The 14,836-nt window shown below is 35.2% G+C and overlaps 1 protein-coding gene across 4 annotated transcripts in view; it reads right to left on the bottom strand.

The window, feature by feature from the left end:
- The window catches only part of ncoa2 (nuclear receptor coactivator 2), a 218,537-nt gene that overhangs the window by 20,012 nt on the left and 183,689 nt on the right, over window positions 1–14,836 (bottom strand). For all 4 annotated transcript variants that reach the window (XM_056451064.1, XM_056451063.1, XM_056451065.1 and 1 more), the window contains exons 13-18: window positions 14,088–14,288; window positions 10,553–10,786; window positions 7,171–7,300; window positions 6,826–6,988; window positions 3,803–4,099; window positions 2,107–2,184 (exon numbers count right to left, since the gene is read on the bottom strand). In XM_056451064.1, coding sequence (XP_056307039.1) covers window positions 2,107–2,184; window positions 3,803–4,099; window positions 6,826–6,988; window positions 7,171–7,300; window positions 10,553–10,786; window positions 14,088–14,288 — 1,103 coding nt within the window. The remainder of the gene's footprint in view (window positions 1–2,106; window positions 2,185–3,802; window positions 4,100–6,825; window positions 6,989–7,170; window positions 7,301–10,552; window positions 10,787–14,087; window positions 14,289–14,836) is intronic.

The following is a 14,836-nucleotide window of genomic DNA, read 5'->3' as shown; positions in this document are numbered from 1 at the left end:
ATTAAATATAAAAACATTGTTCTGTTCTATACAATATCACAAAGTTATGAAGTTAAATGGATAGTTCTGAGCTCTGAGATCTCATTTATAAACTTGGGGTACAGACAAAACTGGGGTTGAAAGATATATAAAAACTTGACAGGAGAATGTGCGCAGCTCTAAGTAAACTGTAAGTAAACATGCCATTTAAATAGTGACTAAAGCCTAGTTTATACTCGACGCGTCCGCTAGTTTGCTTGAGTACGCTTGGCAAATGTGACTTCATCACTGTGTTTGCGGAGGTTTGGCTTGCAGAGCGCACGTTTTTTTTTTTGAGACTCGAGCGGACAGTTTGCACGGCGCCGCATTTAATTTGAGTTAAATAGGAGTCACTTTGAAGAGATTTTGTCTGAAACAGTTACGACTGTAGAAACACCTTTATAATCCGTCTATGTGTGATCATAGGGAGAACCAGATGACCAATAATTATTGGCTAGACATTGCAACAGTAGTAGGAAAGGAAGAAAATTTTTGTAAAAGTTTAGAAAAACCTGAGTAATAATATTAATATTACAGATTATGTTTTTCCACCATTCACAGGTTTTATACTGATGTATATTGTATTTTGAATATATTGTATATTAAATTTTGAATTTAAAACTATTTAATATTTACAAAACTAAAATTAAGGAACAAATTATTTCTTTGATAAATGGAAAGGAATATTTTAACCTATTGGTTTACAATATACTGATACCCTGTTTTTAGGTTTATAGGTGATAATGGTGAGGATTGTTAGACCATTATTGCCTTCTTGGCATATCAGTAGAGGACAAACTAGCCAGACAGTAATGTGTGAATTGTTCAGTGGGCTAAATAAAAAACGTCTTTAGTTTTTAGAGTTTTAGAAAGTGCTTTTTTTTATTTTTTTTTATTTTTTTTGCTTTTATTCTTGCCATAATAAGAAAATATACTTTAGAGTAATCCATGTTCTCTTGTCAATAATATTTTAATAAACTTTAAAAGGTGGAACTGTCCAAATATGAACAAAAGCAATTGATGCATAAATGTTAGATTTTAGAAAATCTTGAATGGTTCAAAATATCTTTATAATCACTAAAATAATTTATATAAATAATTAGTTTAAAAATCTTCAATGATATTAATGATATGACATAGTTCCGGACACGTTCTACTTTTCTGTTTATCCGTCTGACATTACGGTAGGTTTCTTTTGACCGCCCCCTGTCATTTTAAAGAACATAACAATGACGAATGTGTTAAGTATAAAAGGCTAAGTATAAAAGCAAGATTTCTCTGCAAGTAGTATCAACCAACTAAACATGAGTCAGCGATGATAGGCAGGTAGTTCTTACACCTTTTTCAAAGACAAATTGAAGCCATTTTCAAGCATTTTCCAGTTATATTTTAATCCAAGCACTTTTCAAACCTTGAAAACACTATTAAAATTCAAGCTCGCACTGTTCTAATAATATTAATAGTAATAGTAATAATACTAATATTCACAATTCACACTGTTTTGTGTGTGATCTCAGAGTTCAGAACTATCCTTTAATCATTATAACTGTGATATCGCATTGAACAGAAAAATATTTTCATATTTAATTTCTTTTAAGCATGTGGCATCTTCAGAGCCAGCACATCCACAGAGTTTGATGTGCTCATGTACATTTGAGATAATCATTTTTGAAGTTTTCAAATAAACATTTTAAGTAGCTTGTAGGGATAGTTCACCCAAAAATGAAAATTCCGTCATCATTTACTCACCCTTCACTTGTTCCAAACCTTTATGAGTTTCTTTCTTCTGTTGAACACTAAAGAATATATTTTGAAGAAAGCTGGAAACCTGCAACCATTGACTTCAACAGTATTTGGAGTATGGGAGCCAATGGTTACAGATGGTGAGCTTTCTTCAAAATATCTTCCGTTTAAAATTATGAGTACATTTTCATTTTTGGGTGAACTATCCCTTTAGCTGCTGCACATACGGAATGACTTATGATTAACCAGTATTGGAGACACTACGGTTTTAAAAATATTTTCATCTGCAGCATCTTGAAGCTGCAGTATAGTGACACTTGTGTAGTATGAAGTGATTTGGCGTACCTGATTCGGAACGTTGGGTCTGAGAGGTAGGTTCATATTTGACACTCCACCCATCTGATTCATCATAGGCTGACGATTCTGAGAGAGACACAATGTATAACAGATTATAATAATTTCAAATGAAGCACTTCTTTTAATGCAATATTTAAGCAATATGTTTTACTACATTTAAGCAACTGTTTGTATGTATGATGTTGACTTTACACACAAAGAAATTGCTCTAGAAATTTAACATTTCTATGATATTTTTCAACCTAAAAAAGGTTCATTATGACCCATAAAACTGGAATACAGTGTCAAACACAAACAGACTGAAAAAAAGCTCTAGTTCACTAATGAAAAGAATATACTTATACAATTTTATACATAATTTTACCTCTTAATTTCACTGATTTAGTGCCTTTCAATGTTTTTATTTCTATCAATTCTGAAAACGTTGCCCCAGGTAGGTATAAAAATTCAGTCATCCTTTACTCATCCTTTATTTGCTCCAAACCTGATTGTGCTTCTTTATTTTGTTGAACACAAACTGAAGAATTTTGGGAAAAAACAGACATCGACTTTCATAGTAGTTTTGTTCTTATACTATGGATATCAAAGGCTGCTGGTTCCCAATTTTTTTCATAATATCATGTTTTTATTCAGCTAAAAAATAAATCATAAATGTTTAGAACTGCATGGGTGTGAGTAAACGGTGAGGAAAACTTCATCTCTCTAAGTAGAACATTAAAGATTTGTTCTTTATTTAAAACTGGGGTCATTGGTGATTCATAAAATGCACTCTGTGGTCAAACCAAAAAAACAAAACAGGCTAAATATATTACTTTTGGCTCTAAAAATCATTTTTTATACTTTATTCTTTATACCTTCATATTGGATGACTTTCTATTTCTGTCCCTTTAATAGCAGTTAAAATACATTCTAAAAACAATACCAGACATAATATTTAATTTATTTTTGGTCAGCCTAAAAAGGTTCATTATGACCCATAAAACTGGAATACAGTGTCATAAACACACACAAACTGAAAAAGTTCTAGTATTTTTAGCTCTTGATTTGACTGATTTCACTGTCTTTCAATATGTTTTTATTTCTATCAATTCTGAAAACTTTGGGGGGGGGGGTCTTTGATTAACAGAAAGTTTCAAAGAAAAATAAATATAGTAAAATCATAAATCCTCCAAATCTCAATATTTTTTCAAATAAAAGCTATTTCTATTGTAATTAGAAGTTATAAAAGGATACGTTATTCCTAACTATACCGTTAAATAATCAGAAACCAAACAGTTATGAGGCATGACCCCTAAATAAACCCCAAATGAGGTCACAGATCAGTTCCTGAAATGTCCAGCCGGGGGCAGCGAACAGACAGCACTACTTCACCAGCGTGATTTACATTAGAATACAGTATCAGCTGTAGTATTAATGTCTACAGAGAGATGATGCATAATAGATAATATTGAGAGGATGAAGTCTTTCGATTAACAAACCTAATGTGTTCTCCTCCAAGGATGTTTGTTAAATGTGATTACAATGACGACATAATCCAATTCCTAGGTGAAATCAGTTTAAATAAACTAAATGCTCATTGCACTTAATATTTTTCAGGTCATTCTAATAAATAAGTAATAAAAGAGCCACTTTTGCTCTACTTTCTGCTTTCATGCTCTTGTGTGTGTGTGTGTTGAAAGTGTACCTGCTGTGCTTGTAGCCTGTGCTGAAGCTGCAGTCTGAGTGTATTGGGTTGGTTTGGGACGACTCCACTGGGTCTGAGTCCCGGTCTAGCCTGCATTCGGAGCATTGGGTATCCGGGTCTCTGTCCCATCTGTCCTTGCAAACCGTGGAAAGTGGCGTCCTGCATGGGTGTGTATCCGGCCTGCTGCATGTTTGCTGGGGAGGAGGCGTACTGTTGCTGGCCGTACATAGGTGGCTTCTGATCCATCATCATACTAGGGTCCTGAGCAGGGAACTGATCTTGCTCCACCGGCTGAGCCTGAACACAAGGATGAGGATACAAATAATTTGGATTATTTATATTACATTATCAGTATTGACATAAAATCAGCCGGTGATTATTAAAATTAGCATCAGCTGAAAAATGTAGTATAGTGCATTTATATAATTAAAATTACAATGTATTTAAATGGAAAATTACATTGTAACAAGGACACTGAAAGCATTTTTGAAAGCAGTTCTGGTCCTGTATTTTGTAGTACCAGAACCATTGAGCAAAAAAATAGTTTCATAAACTGAATAAAATAATAATAATAATAATAATAATAATAATAATAATAATAATAATAATAATAATACAAACAATAAAACGGTTTGTAAACAGGATCAAGTTTACCTCATGAACAGTATTCAGTATCTGAATCTATTTGATAAAGCAACTAACTTTAATTTAAAATAACTTTAAAGAAAAACAGCTTGCTAATTAATTGAATCAGAGTAAAAGTAAGCAATGACATGTATGATACTATGGGTAATATCACTAGTTGGCTGATTTATTAAAATACTTATTACAACAGGAAGGAATATAGTTTAACAAAATTATGAAATCACCAAGACTGCACAACTACATGCGACAAGACAAGACATGTCTCGAGCAAAGTTTATAAAGAGAAGGGCTTCTGAATCTGTTGTCAACAAAAAGAAAGTTCCCATGTGGTTATAGTGCTGAAATGGAAATGAAAGTTCTGTGGTTTCATGTTTGGTAGCAAATTTAGGCAAAAGGTTTTGCTTTTTGGCTAAATGAAAACTTAAATTCCACTTTTATGGGATTTGTGCCAAATAAAATAAGCTTTAGTCAAAATAAAAAAGAGAAAAAGCAAAAAATTAACATCATCTTCAAATAAACTGCATTTTGGTGCAGTTTTGAATGCACTGCTCTGCTAGTGTTTTTGTTTTGTAATTTCCTCTGCACTATGCAAATTTACATTCAGACACAAACCTCTCGTGAATGGGGGCTTAACAGCGCTCTTCCCTTATTGGCTACTTAATTTTTGATGGACGCCTCTCTGTCCCGGAAGAAGAGACTTCAGTGTGTGCGTTACTGCGTTAACTTGCATGGGTAAGACTTTAGAATAATGGCCCATTAGTTAATGTATTTACTAGCATTAACTAAAGTATGAATACACTTGTAAAGCAGTTCAACATGATCTAATGCATTCTTAAAATACAAAATTGTGCTTGTTAGCATTAGTACACGAACATGAACTAACACTAACTAACATTTACAATGATGAATACATACTGTAGTAAATTTATTATTAATTGTTTATTCATGTTAGTAAACACTTTAACTAATGGACCATTATTTTAAAGTGTTACCCGTGCATGTTTTTTGTGCCATTTAGTAGATTGCTTTTTTATTTTCAGAGTGTTTTTTTATTTATTTATGTATGTTTATTAATCAGTCTTTTAGTGAAAAAAAGTATGTTGTTGCATCTAATATTTTGATTGATCAATATGGTTACTGTGATTTTGCAAAGAAAAAAGGAAAAAAAAAACTTGAACAAACATCTATCCAAAAACAACCCTACAAATGCTTAAAAAAAGAACCCTTCCCATAACCTAAACAAAGAGGGAAACGCCTGGTAAACAATAACAGTGTTGAGGCTTTTATCTCTTAAAGCTAAAATTTATTAACTACACTACCTGACAAAAGTCTTGTCGCCAAGCTTTAGGGACAACAAATAATAACTTGACTTCTAGTTGATCATTTGGTATCAGAAGTGGCTTAAATGAAAGGCAAAGGCCTCCATATTACGCTTATTTTACCAAAATAAAATATGATCATGCTTTGATATTGAATTATTTAATTAGGACAGTAAGGTCTGACTTTGCTTAGACAAAAGTCTTGTCACTTAACAGAAATAATGTACAGTATAGAATATAAAGTCATGGTGCAGTGGAAAAATACTTAATATTGTGTATGACTCAAAAACTCCATGAGCTTGGATGACTACATCCATACATCTCTGCAATGACTCAGATAAGTTATTAATAAAGTCATCTGGAATGGCAATGAAAGCGTTTTTGCAGGACTCCCAGAGTTCATCAAGATACTTTGGATTCATCTTCAATGCCTCCTCCTTCATCTTACTCCAGACATGCTCAATAATGTTCTTGTCTGGTAACTGGGCTGGCCAATCCTGGAGCACCTTGACCTACTTTGCTTTCATGAACTTTGATGTGTAGGCTAAAATATGAGAAGGAGCGCTATCCTGCTGAAGAATTTGCCCTCTCCTGTGGTTTGTAATGTAATGGGCAGCACAAATGTCTTGATATCTCAGTCTGTTGACGTTGCCATCCACTCTGCAGATCTCTCACACGCCCCAATACTGATTGCAACCCCAAACCATGATTTTTCCTTCACCAAACTTCACTGATTTCTGTAAGAATGTTGGGTCCATGCGGGTTCCAATAGGTCTTCTACAGTATTTGTGATGATTGGGATGCAGTTCAACACATGATTGATCAGAAAAATCTACCTTCTGCCACTTTTACAAATGATCAACTAGAAATCAAGTTACTATTTGTTGCTCTTACAACTGGGATCGACGACAATGCTGTTTCAGTTTAAAATAAGCTTTTGGAACTGACAGGAATGTTGTTCCAGTTTCATTAAAAATGGTAAACATGGTGAAATCACATTCACCGCTCAATAGAGTGAACAAATAAAAGCACCAGAGGCTTTCAGAAGACTTTACGTACCTGTCCCACTAATGCTGGGATGCCAAGCGCACGGTCAATCTCCTCCAGGCCATCAAAATCTTTGAGGGCTGTGTAGAGCTGGCTGAGTAAAGCCCCCTCATCAGCTGGACCCTCAGAGGCAGGAGGGCACAACACCTCCTCCTGAGACCCGCCGTACATGGAACTGATACAGAAAAGACAACCTGATTGACTAACTGAATGATGAATGATGGGATTTCGCATTATCTGAGTGCCTTTTCCTTGTTATTTTATTAAATGGAAGGACAAAATCAGCATGTGCAGACAGTGCACGCCTCCAGTAATGTGGAGGATCTAACAATAGTGACAATAATAAATGCTGTTTACCTGCTCTGGTTCCCAAACGGCACCGGCTCTATAGGCATCACACTGTCTGGCCATGGAGCTGTCTGATTGGGCGGTGCTTGTTGCTGGGGAAACTGGTGGCCAGCCATGCCTATGTCCATGTTTGACTGAGCTGAGAAACAAGCAGTAGATGATAAAACAAGATTAAAATGGAATAAAAGAGCAGTCTTTACATTGATGAGTAAAATGGATAGTTCAACCGGAAGTTAAAGTTCACACGCCATTAAGTAGTTCCAAACTTGTGATTTTGTTTTGATGCTTAAAAAAAAAGTAGAAATGTTTATTGTTAATAATCAAAAAGTTAAAGGATGCCTCAGAAAAATACAATGGAAGTCAATGGGGACCTACACTGTAAAAAATGCTGGGTTCCACACAATCCCTTCATGTCTCCCAATGAAAATCGATCAAGTTAACTTAATGGCTTTTACATTTTTAAGTTGATTGAACATAAAACAATTAAGTTACCCCAAAGAAAACCTGAAGAATTGTGTTGTTTCAACTCATTTTAAATAAGTAGTTTAAACAAGCAGCAGAAATATTTTTCGGAGTGTAGAAATGATTTGACCAGCCACACTCTTCAAAACATCTTCTTCTGTGTTCATCAGAAAAAAGAAACTCAAGTAGGTTTGGAACAAGCGGAGGATGAGCAAATGCTTACAGAGTTTTTAGTTTAGGTGGAGCTGTTGCTTTAATGCTGCTCTGTATTACTTGATCACAATTTTATTATGCTGCAAAAAAGCCTTTATTTCCCAATTAAAGTAAAGTATACAATTCTAATTGCTTTGTAAATGCATTCATGTCAAAGAGACACTATAATAATGAATTAAAGTCAGCTCAACCCAGAGACTGTTTTACACTTGCACTTTTCTTATTGTACAACATTTTGATGAATGGAGCAGAAAAAACTTTTAATAATATATTTAAATGATAACATAGAATAATAAGTTCAAATCTTTTGTTTTCACATTTTTATTATTAATTATAAGCATAAAGGACAAGATTAAGAGACATGAGTTGAACTTCCTTTAACTTCATAACCATATTTTTGCTTTCGGTTAAGATGCCAGTTAAAGGATTAAAAGTAAGGTTGGGTAATATGGCAGACATAATATTTGTGTTTATTGCCAAATGAGCAACTTATCTTAACATATATTTCATTGCAAGATCAACGTAGATAAATACATATTACATAATAATAACTTCAATAACAACTTTATATTTCAATAAGAGTTGTTACAAAATAAATCAATACATTTAAAGAAAAATAAAATCTAACAAACAAATAAATACAAATTAAATAAACAAATAAGTAAAAAATACATAAATAAAATAATATAAATAACATTAGATCAGACTTTTCAGTAAAATTTTTGATAAATATCTTTAAATAGTCTATATGCACACAGACTTTTAATTTTCAGCCAAGCAGCCCATGGGCTTCTGGTGAACTGTCTTTCCATTACAAAATTGCCATGTTTAAGGTCTGATTTCTTTTTTTTCTTCTTTTAAATTTCAGCGCCAGCCTGTTGCTACTGACAGTGCTAGTGGTTACAACGGTCTCTCATCTCGTTTTAAACTTGAACAACTAAATGAATGCTCAAGTCATTTCGCTGAATGTATTGTAATTACATTACAACATCGATGCTGTAAAAACAATCTTCTGAAATTGAAAATAGTCGCATTAAGCTTTCACCTGAAGTTTATCATTGGCTTTAAAACTCTAGCTGTAAATACAAGTGTGTCAACATAGGGTGCTTTTACATGAGCACCTTTGGTCCGCACCTGGGTTCTTTTGACGCCAGAGTTCGGTACGTTTGGCTAGTGTGAATAATGTCTTAGGGTGCACTCACACTATGCTATCTGATCCGTGCCAAGGCCCATTTCCCAGATCGTTTGAGAAGTGTGAGTGCTCTGGTATGGGCTCAGGCGCAGTTCAGTTGGCCAGCCCTGGCCCGGTTGGAAAGGTGCGCCAGAGCGCGGTTCACTTAAGCTCAGCTTGTAGTGTGCGTGCAAAGTGCACCTGAGCCCAAAACTGAAGACGAGACGTGACTTTAAGAGACTGTTTTATGTAGATTTATTAATCATTCTTACTGTTCAATGAACGCAAACTGTTGATGATTATTAAAGACGCAAACCTCTCACTGCACGACAACTGCACTTTTAGCAAACCTCCTAACACCTGCAGCACGATGACTTTATGATTGTTTATGAGCGTTAAAAGTGGCTGATCTGTTCTGCGAAATATTTGACTGCGTGTCACTGTATCCCAAACAACTACATCAAAATAACTAAAGAAATCTCCACTGTGCTGAGCAAGAGCTCTTCTTAAACTGAACAGCACATCATCGATGACACAAGTGTGCTCAGGTTCAAATGCAATGTGAATGCAGGCCGTCGAGGGAGAGGGGAAGGGGGACAAGCGTGCTTTGGCATAGTTCAAGGCAACTGTACATAGTGTGAGTACCTCTTATGAACTCAGGTGCGCACCCATGAACTGTACTGTACCTGAGTCCACCTGAAAGAGGTGGTCTGAGGTATGGTTCGCGCAAACTCTGGTCCAGTTCCAATTAACAGAAGTGAACCACCAACAGTACAACAAACTTTAGGACTAAAACAGGAATAATGACTGCTTGTCTCCTACAAAAACAACTTCTGCAGACATCACGTGATGTTCTGAATGTTTTTGATATTTTTTTTTGCAGCAGATGGACACAAGTCGCTCTCTGTATGTTACCAAAACCAAAAGATCCAGTAAAAGCAGAATGACCACGATGTGTATACGTCTTTCTATTTTGGCGCCTTGTCTTCCGTGGCCGTCTGCAACAGCTGTACACAAAAACAGCTGTTTGATGATGCAAGTGTACAGGGGTTCAGAAGGAAAAAAAAGACGGTGTGAACATAAACCAGCCGAGAAGGTTGAACTTGGGTTTGTCAATTAAACCAAGTGTGAAAGCACCCCTAAAGTGACCAATTCGGCATCTGGTATAAATGGTAAAAATAATAATGTCATTTAAAAAGTGTGCAGCATGCAGATGAAATGTTTAACCGGTAATGATATAAAGCATGTTAAACTAATGTTCTTTTGTCATTATGAGTAAGTGAAGTGTTCTGTGAGTAATATTTGAAGTGAATATATGTCGCATTGTACAGTATATTGAGACAGAGGCACCAGAACTGTACACAATGTGTGCTTTAGCCAGATACAATCATCATAGTGAAAACCCAATTCATCATATCACACATCCCTAGTTAAAGGTGATTTCTGATTTATTATAGTCTATTACTGGAGTTATACACTCATCACTTTTTGCTGAGCTCTAATACTGAATGTCTCCATTTTGACTATGAAAACGTTCAATGTTACCATTGGCCATCATCTGGGGCTGCAGCATCTGTCTGGGTCCAGGCTGGCTGTTGGGTCTCATGGGCATTCCTGTGGCAGGATTGGGCACCATGCGGGTGTGCAGCGCCCCCTGCGGGTGAGAGTGCTGGCCAGCGGGAGCAGCTGTGGCGGGTGAAGCTGCGCTGCCGACGGGACCCTGAGCACCCCAACCGTCCTGCTGCATGCCTACTCGGGGACCATTATTACCCATGACTCCTTGAAGAAACAGAAAAGGGTTCCAATATTAAGGTAACTTATATTATATAAGTGAAACACAAAAAGGGATTTTCAACTAAAGAGATAATTTTTTATTTGTTGACCCAAAAAGTTTATCACCATTTACTCATCCCCATAAAGGAAGATATACTGAAGAATGTTTATGAAGACCTCTAAAGACGTCAATGGCTGTTTTTTTCCATCATTAATCACAATATATTGTTTTGTATTCAACAAATGATTTTTTTTGGGGTGAACTCTCCCTTTAATGCCTCCTGTTTCAGAGCAACAAATAAAAATATTATACATTTTATTAATGATCCACAGAAGACGGCTATTTAATGTCATTCAGTGTAAAAAACATTAGATCAGGGCTGCACGACGCTGGAAAAATATGCGATGTTGCAGAGTATTGTGACAATATTTCTAACGATATATAATTTTCCTACAAAAATGCTATTTTTATTAGCTGTGTTTTCAAATCATTGATATCAAAATAAACAGGAAAATTATATTTTCAGATCTAGTTAATTCTAACTGAGGCTAAATAGCTGTCCAGGTGCAAACAATTAGTGGGAACACTATGAATGAGTGAAAACCTCTGACTGATTGGCTGTTGTCATTTTCCTCTCGTGTATCCACATCTGCCAAAAGTATTTATTTTCAGCATTAAGCTGCGGTCACACTTGGCTTTTCCTCCCATAGACTTCCATTCATACGCACGCGAATGCGTCAGACCGGAAACGCGGGGTCATGCGTCAAGTTTCGCATGTTGCTGCGGTGCAAAGTTCAAGCTTGGTGAACTCTGACCTGCGAAATCGCATCACTTGACTGCGTGAGACCAATCGAGGATCAAAACAGGACCTCTCTGGACAGAAATTTAAAACATGGAGCAATCGCTCGCTTTTTTAATGTCTAATCATCTTGTTTAATCCCACCCCTTTTCGCAGCGCTGCACGACAGAATTTCGCACACACAAAGCCCAGTGTGACCGTAGCTTCAGGTTCACATTTGGGCCGCTCAAGCCAATAGCAGAACAGCAACTACTGGGGAGGCGGAGAAAAACAAGGCCCCATCTGGTTGCTCAAATTTAGATAAATAACCAGTGCATAAAATAAATGTAATTTATCACACATATACTATTGAATATAATTATTGCATTATCACAATAACAATAATTTTACTATATATTGTGCAGCCCTACTTTAAATACCAAAAACTATTGCCAGGCATATTTAGAGCAATAATCATTTTATGAAACTAATTTACTGACATTTTGAACACTTGGTCACTATCCTTTAAGTCATTATTTTACCTCATTTGTCAGTAAAACATTTAGAATCATTTAAATATACAACCTATTATGACCACCAATTATAGTATGTATTTGAGTAAGTACAGGTCAGATAAGTATGCCGTTTCACTTTATTTATATTTTTGTTAGGTTAAACAAAGATGGAACATTTATTTCTCCTATATTTTATTTTCACAAAGGTTATTTAAAATATCAAAGTGAAAGAATACACTGGAAGGCTCCTAAACCTCCTCCCACTCTCTCATGGCTAGAAGATTTGCTGTCTTTTCTATATATAGAAATAAATAAGCTCCAGTGGCTTCAGTGACAAATTTGATAAAAATTTGAATCCTCTATTTAATTCTGTTAAGAATACGAATCTAGAATCTTTGAATTTTAAGAATCTTTGCTGATTTATGTTTTCTTAATGTTTTTCTTGTCTTAAAATAAATAAAAAAATATAGAAATCAAAATATATACACATACATATATATATATATATATATATATATATATATATATATATATATATATATATATATATATATATATATATATATATATATATACACACACACACACACATTAGCCCCTTTAAGCTAGATTTTTTCGACAGTCTACAGAACAAACCACCATTATACAATAGCTTGCCTAATTACCCTAACCTGCCTAGTTAACCTAATTAACCTAGTTAAGCCTTTAAATGTCATTTTAGGCTGTATAGAAGTGTCTTGAAAAATATCTATCAATCAGTATAAATCAGTTATTAGAAATGAGTTATTAAAACTATTATGTTTAGAAATGTGTTGAAAAAATATCTCTCCGCTAAACAGAAATTGGGGGAAAAACAAACAAGGGGGTTAATAATTCTGACTTCAACTATATACATATATTGGTGGTGGGCCGTTATTGACATTAACATGCTGCGTTGACTCAAGACTCTTATCGGGCGATAAAAAAATATATCGCCATTAATATATTCTCAAAGTTGGGTTGGGAGCTGGGTCTGTTCTACGCAAACTATGATGTCTTTCACCTTGATATTTTAGCGCGGATGTACTGTATACCTGGCAGAATTGCACTACGGCGAGAACAAGTCTTCGAACCTGTGTGTATTCCTTCTGTGAAATTACCACATCAAACATGACCTGCTAACATGGATGCAGTTCACTAGAGTGAATCTGATTAACGTTAGCTACACATCTAACTATCAGGCACCTGTAGAGTTTATGCGTTTGAGTAAAACATATACAAATAAAATAAAGCAGGTGCTTTTTAAAATGAATGACGGTAAATGAAAGTCAAACCGGTGAGCCGCCTGACAAAAAAGGTGGCCTTCTGAATCAAATCAGCAGGATATATTTCTGGATCTTTCACTTACTTCAAAGACACTACTGACTAGGCTTACATGGACATCTGCAATCTAGTTATTTGCCTTAATAGACAATATTATAATTAAGGTTTTTACGTGAAGTACTTTCATGTAAGCGTTTCCTGTAATTTTGGGTGACTTTAACTGCAGTTCGGCAGTTTCACTTTCACTCATGAACATTTCATTCATGCTCTCATGACAAACTGGGGTATTAGACACAAATAAGGAGTAAGGACTATTGAGAGTGTTATGGAATTTAATAACGCACGGCAAATGGAAAGAAAAAAAAATTACGCATTTCACCATGTGTGTGTGTGTGTGCGCAGTCCTTTATGTAGACCTACAGTTCAAAATTCATGTTTAACTGAATAAACAGTTAGTAAACACAAGTAAACACAACAGAGGGTCTTGCTTTGGATCTGACTCAGCACTTTAGTGCCATTTTGCACATTCACCTTGCTTACAGTCAAAAGCGTCACACTTGACTGTGCAGCACTGATCACAATGAAACTGTGGTTTCCATTTGGTCAAAGCAGCACTGGAACTTTCCTCTCATAAGCTCTTCATTTTTATCTTTGGTGATGTGTTATTGTACATTTAACCATAGCTGAGATGCACAGCACTTCCAAACTCACCTGCGTTGACCATGTTGGGCTGATTGGGCATGACGGCGTGGTTTCCCATCATGCCTTGCTGCTGCATGATTGAGTAGGGGTTGCTGTTCCTCATCATAGGATACTGACCCTGAGCGCTTTTAGTAGGCATGTTCATGTCCAGAGACACGCTTCTGACTGGAGGAGCTCTGCCAGGCTGACCGGGCCGCGGAGCAGGGAAATCTGCCAAGCAAAACACACACACAAAATGTCCAGTACATAAGAAAAATCATTCAAAAAAAAAGGCTATGACATTTTTTTTATGTAATTAAGTGTTGCATAGAGGCTTGTGGGTTTAATTTTCTTGATTGACCGTTAAAGACAATTTTGTATTGTGGAGCAGAGATTTGCCGACTTTTTTCTGTTTTCATTTTATACAGTTGAAAACTAAATTATTATCAATTCTTTTTTAAATATATCCCAAGTACTGTTGTTCAATGAAGAGACAAATTATTTAAACACACTTTTGAAACATAATAGTTTTAATAAATAATTTATAATAGTTAAATGATTTTGTCTTTTATAATCATTAAATGATTTTGATGACAGTACATAATATTTTACTGGTTATTTTACAAGATACTATTATTCAGCTTAAAGTGAAATGTAAAGGCGTAATTAGGTAAACTAGGTTAGTTTGGTTAATTAGGCAAGTTACTGGAAAACAGTGGTTTGTTTTGTAGCCAGTCCAAAAAATTATAATAACAACAATATTGACCTTATCAGTTTTA

The sequence above is a fragment of the Danio aesculapii genome, chromosome 24 (assembly GCF_903798145.1).
Source record: "Danio aesculapii chromosome 24, fDanAes4.1, whole genome shotgun sequence".
NCBI lineage: Eukaryota > Metazoa > Chordata > Actinopteri > Cypriniformes > Danionidae > Danio > Danio aesculapii.
This window is presented reverse-complemented; position numbering and strand designations above follow the sequence as displayed.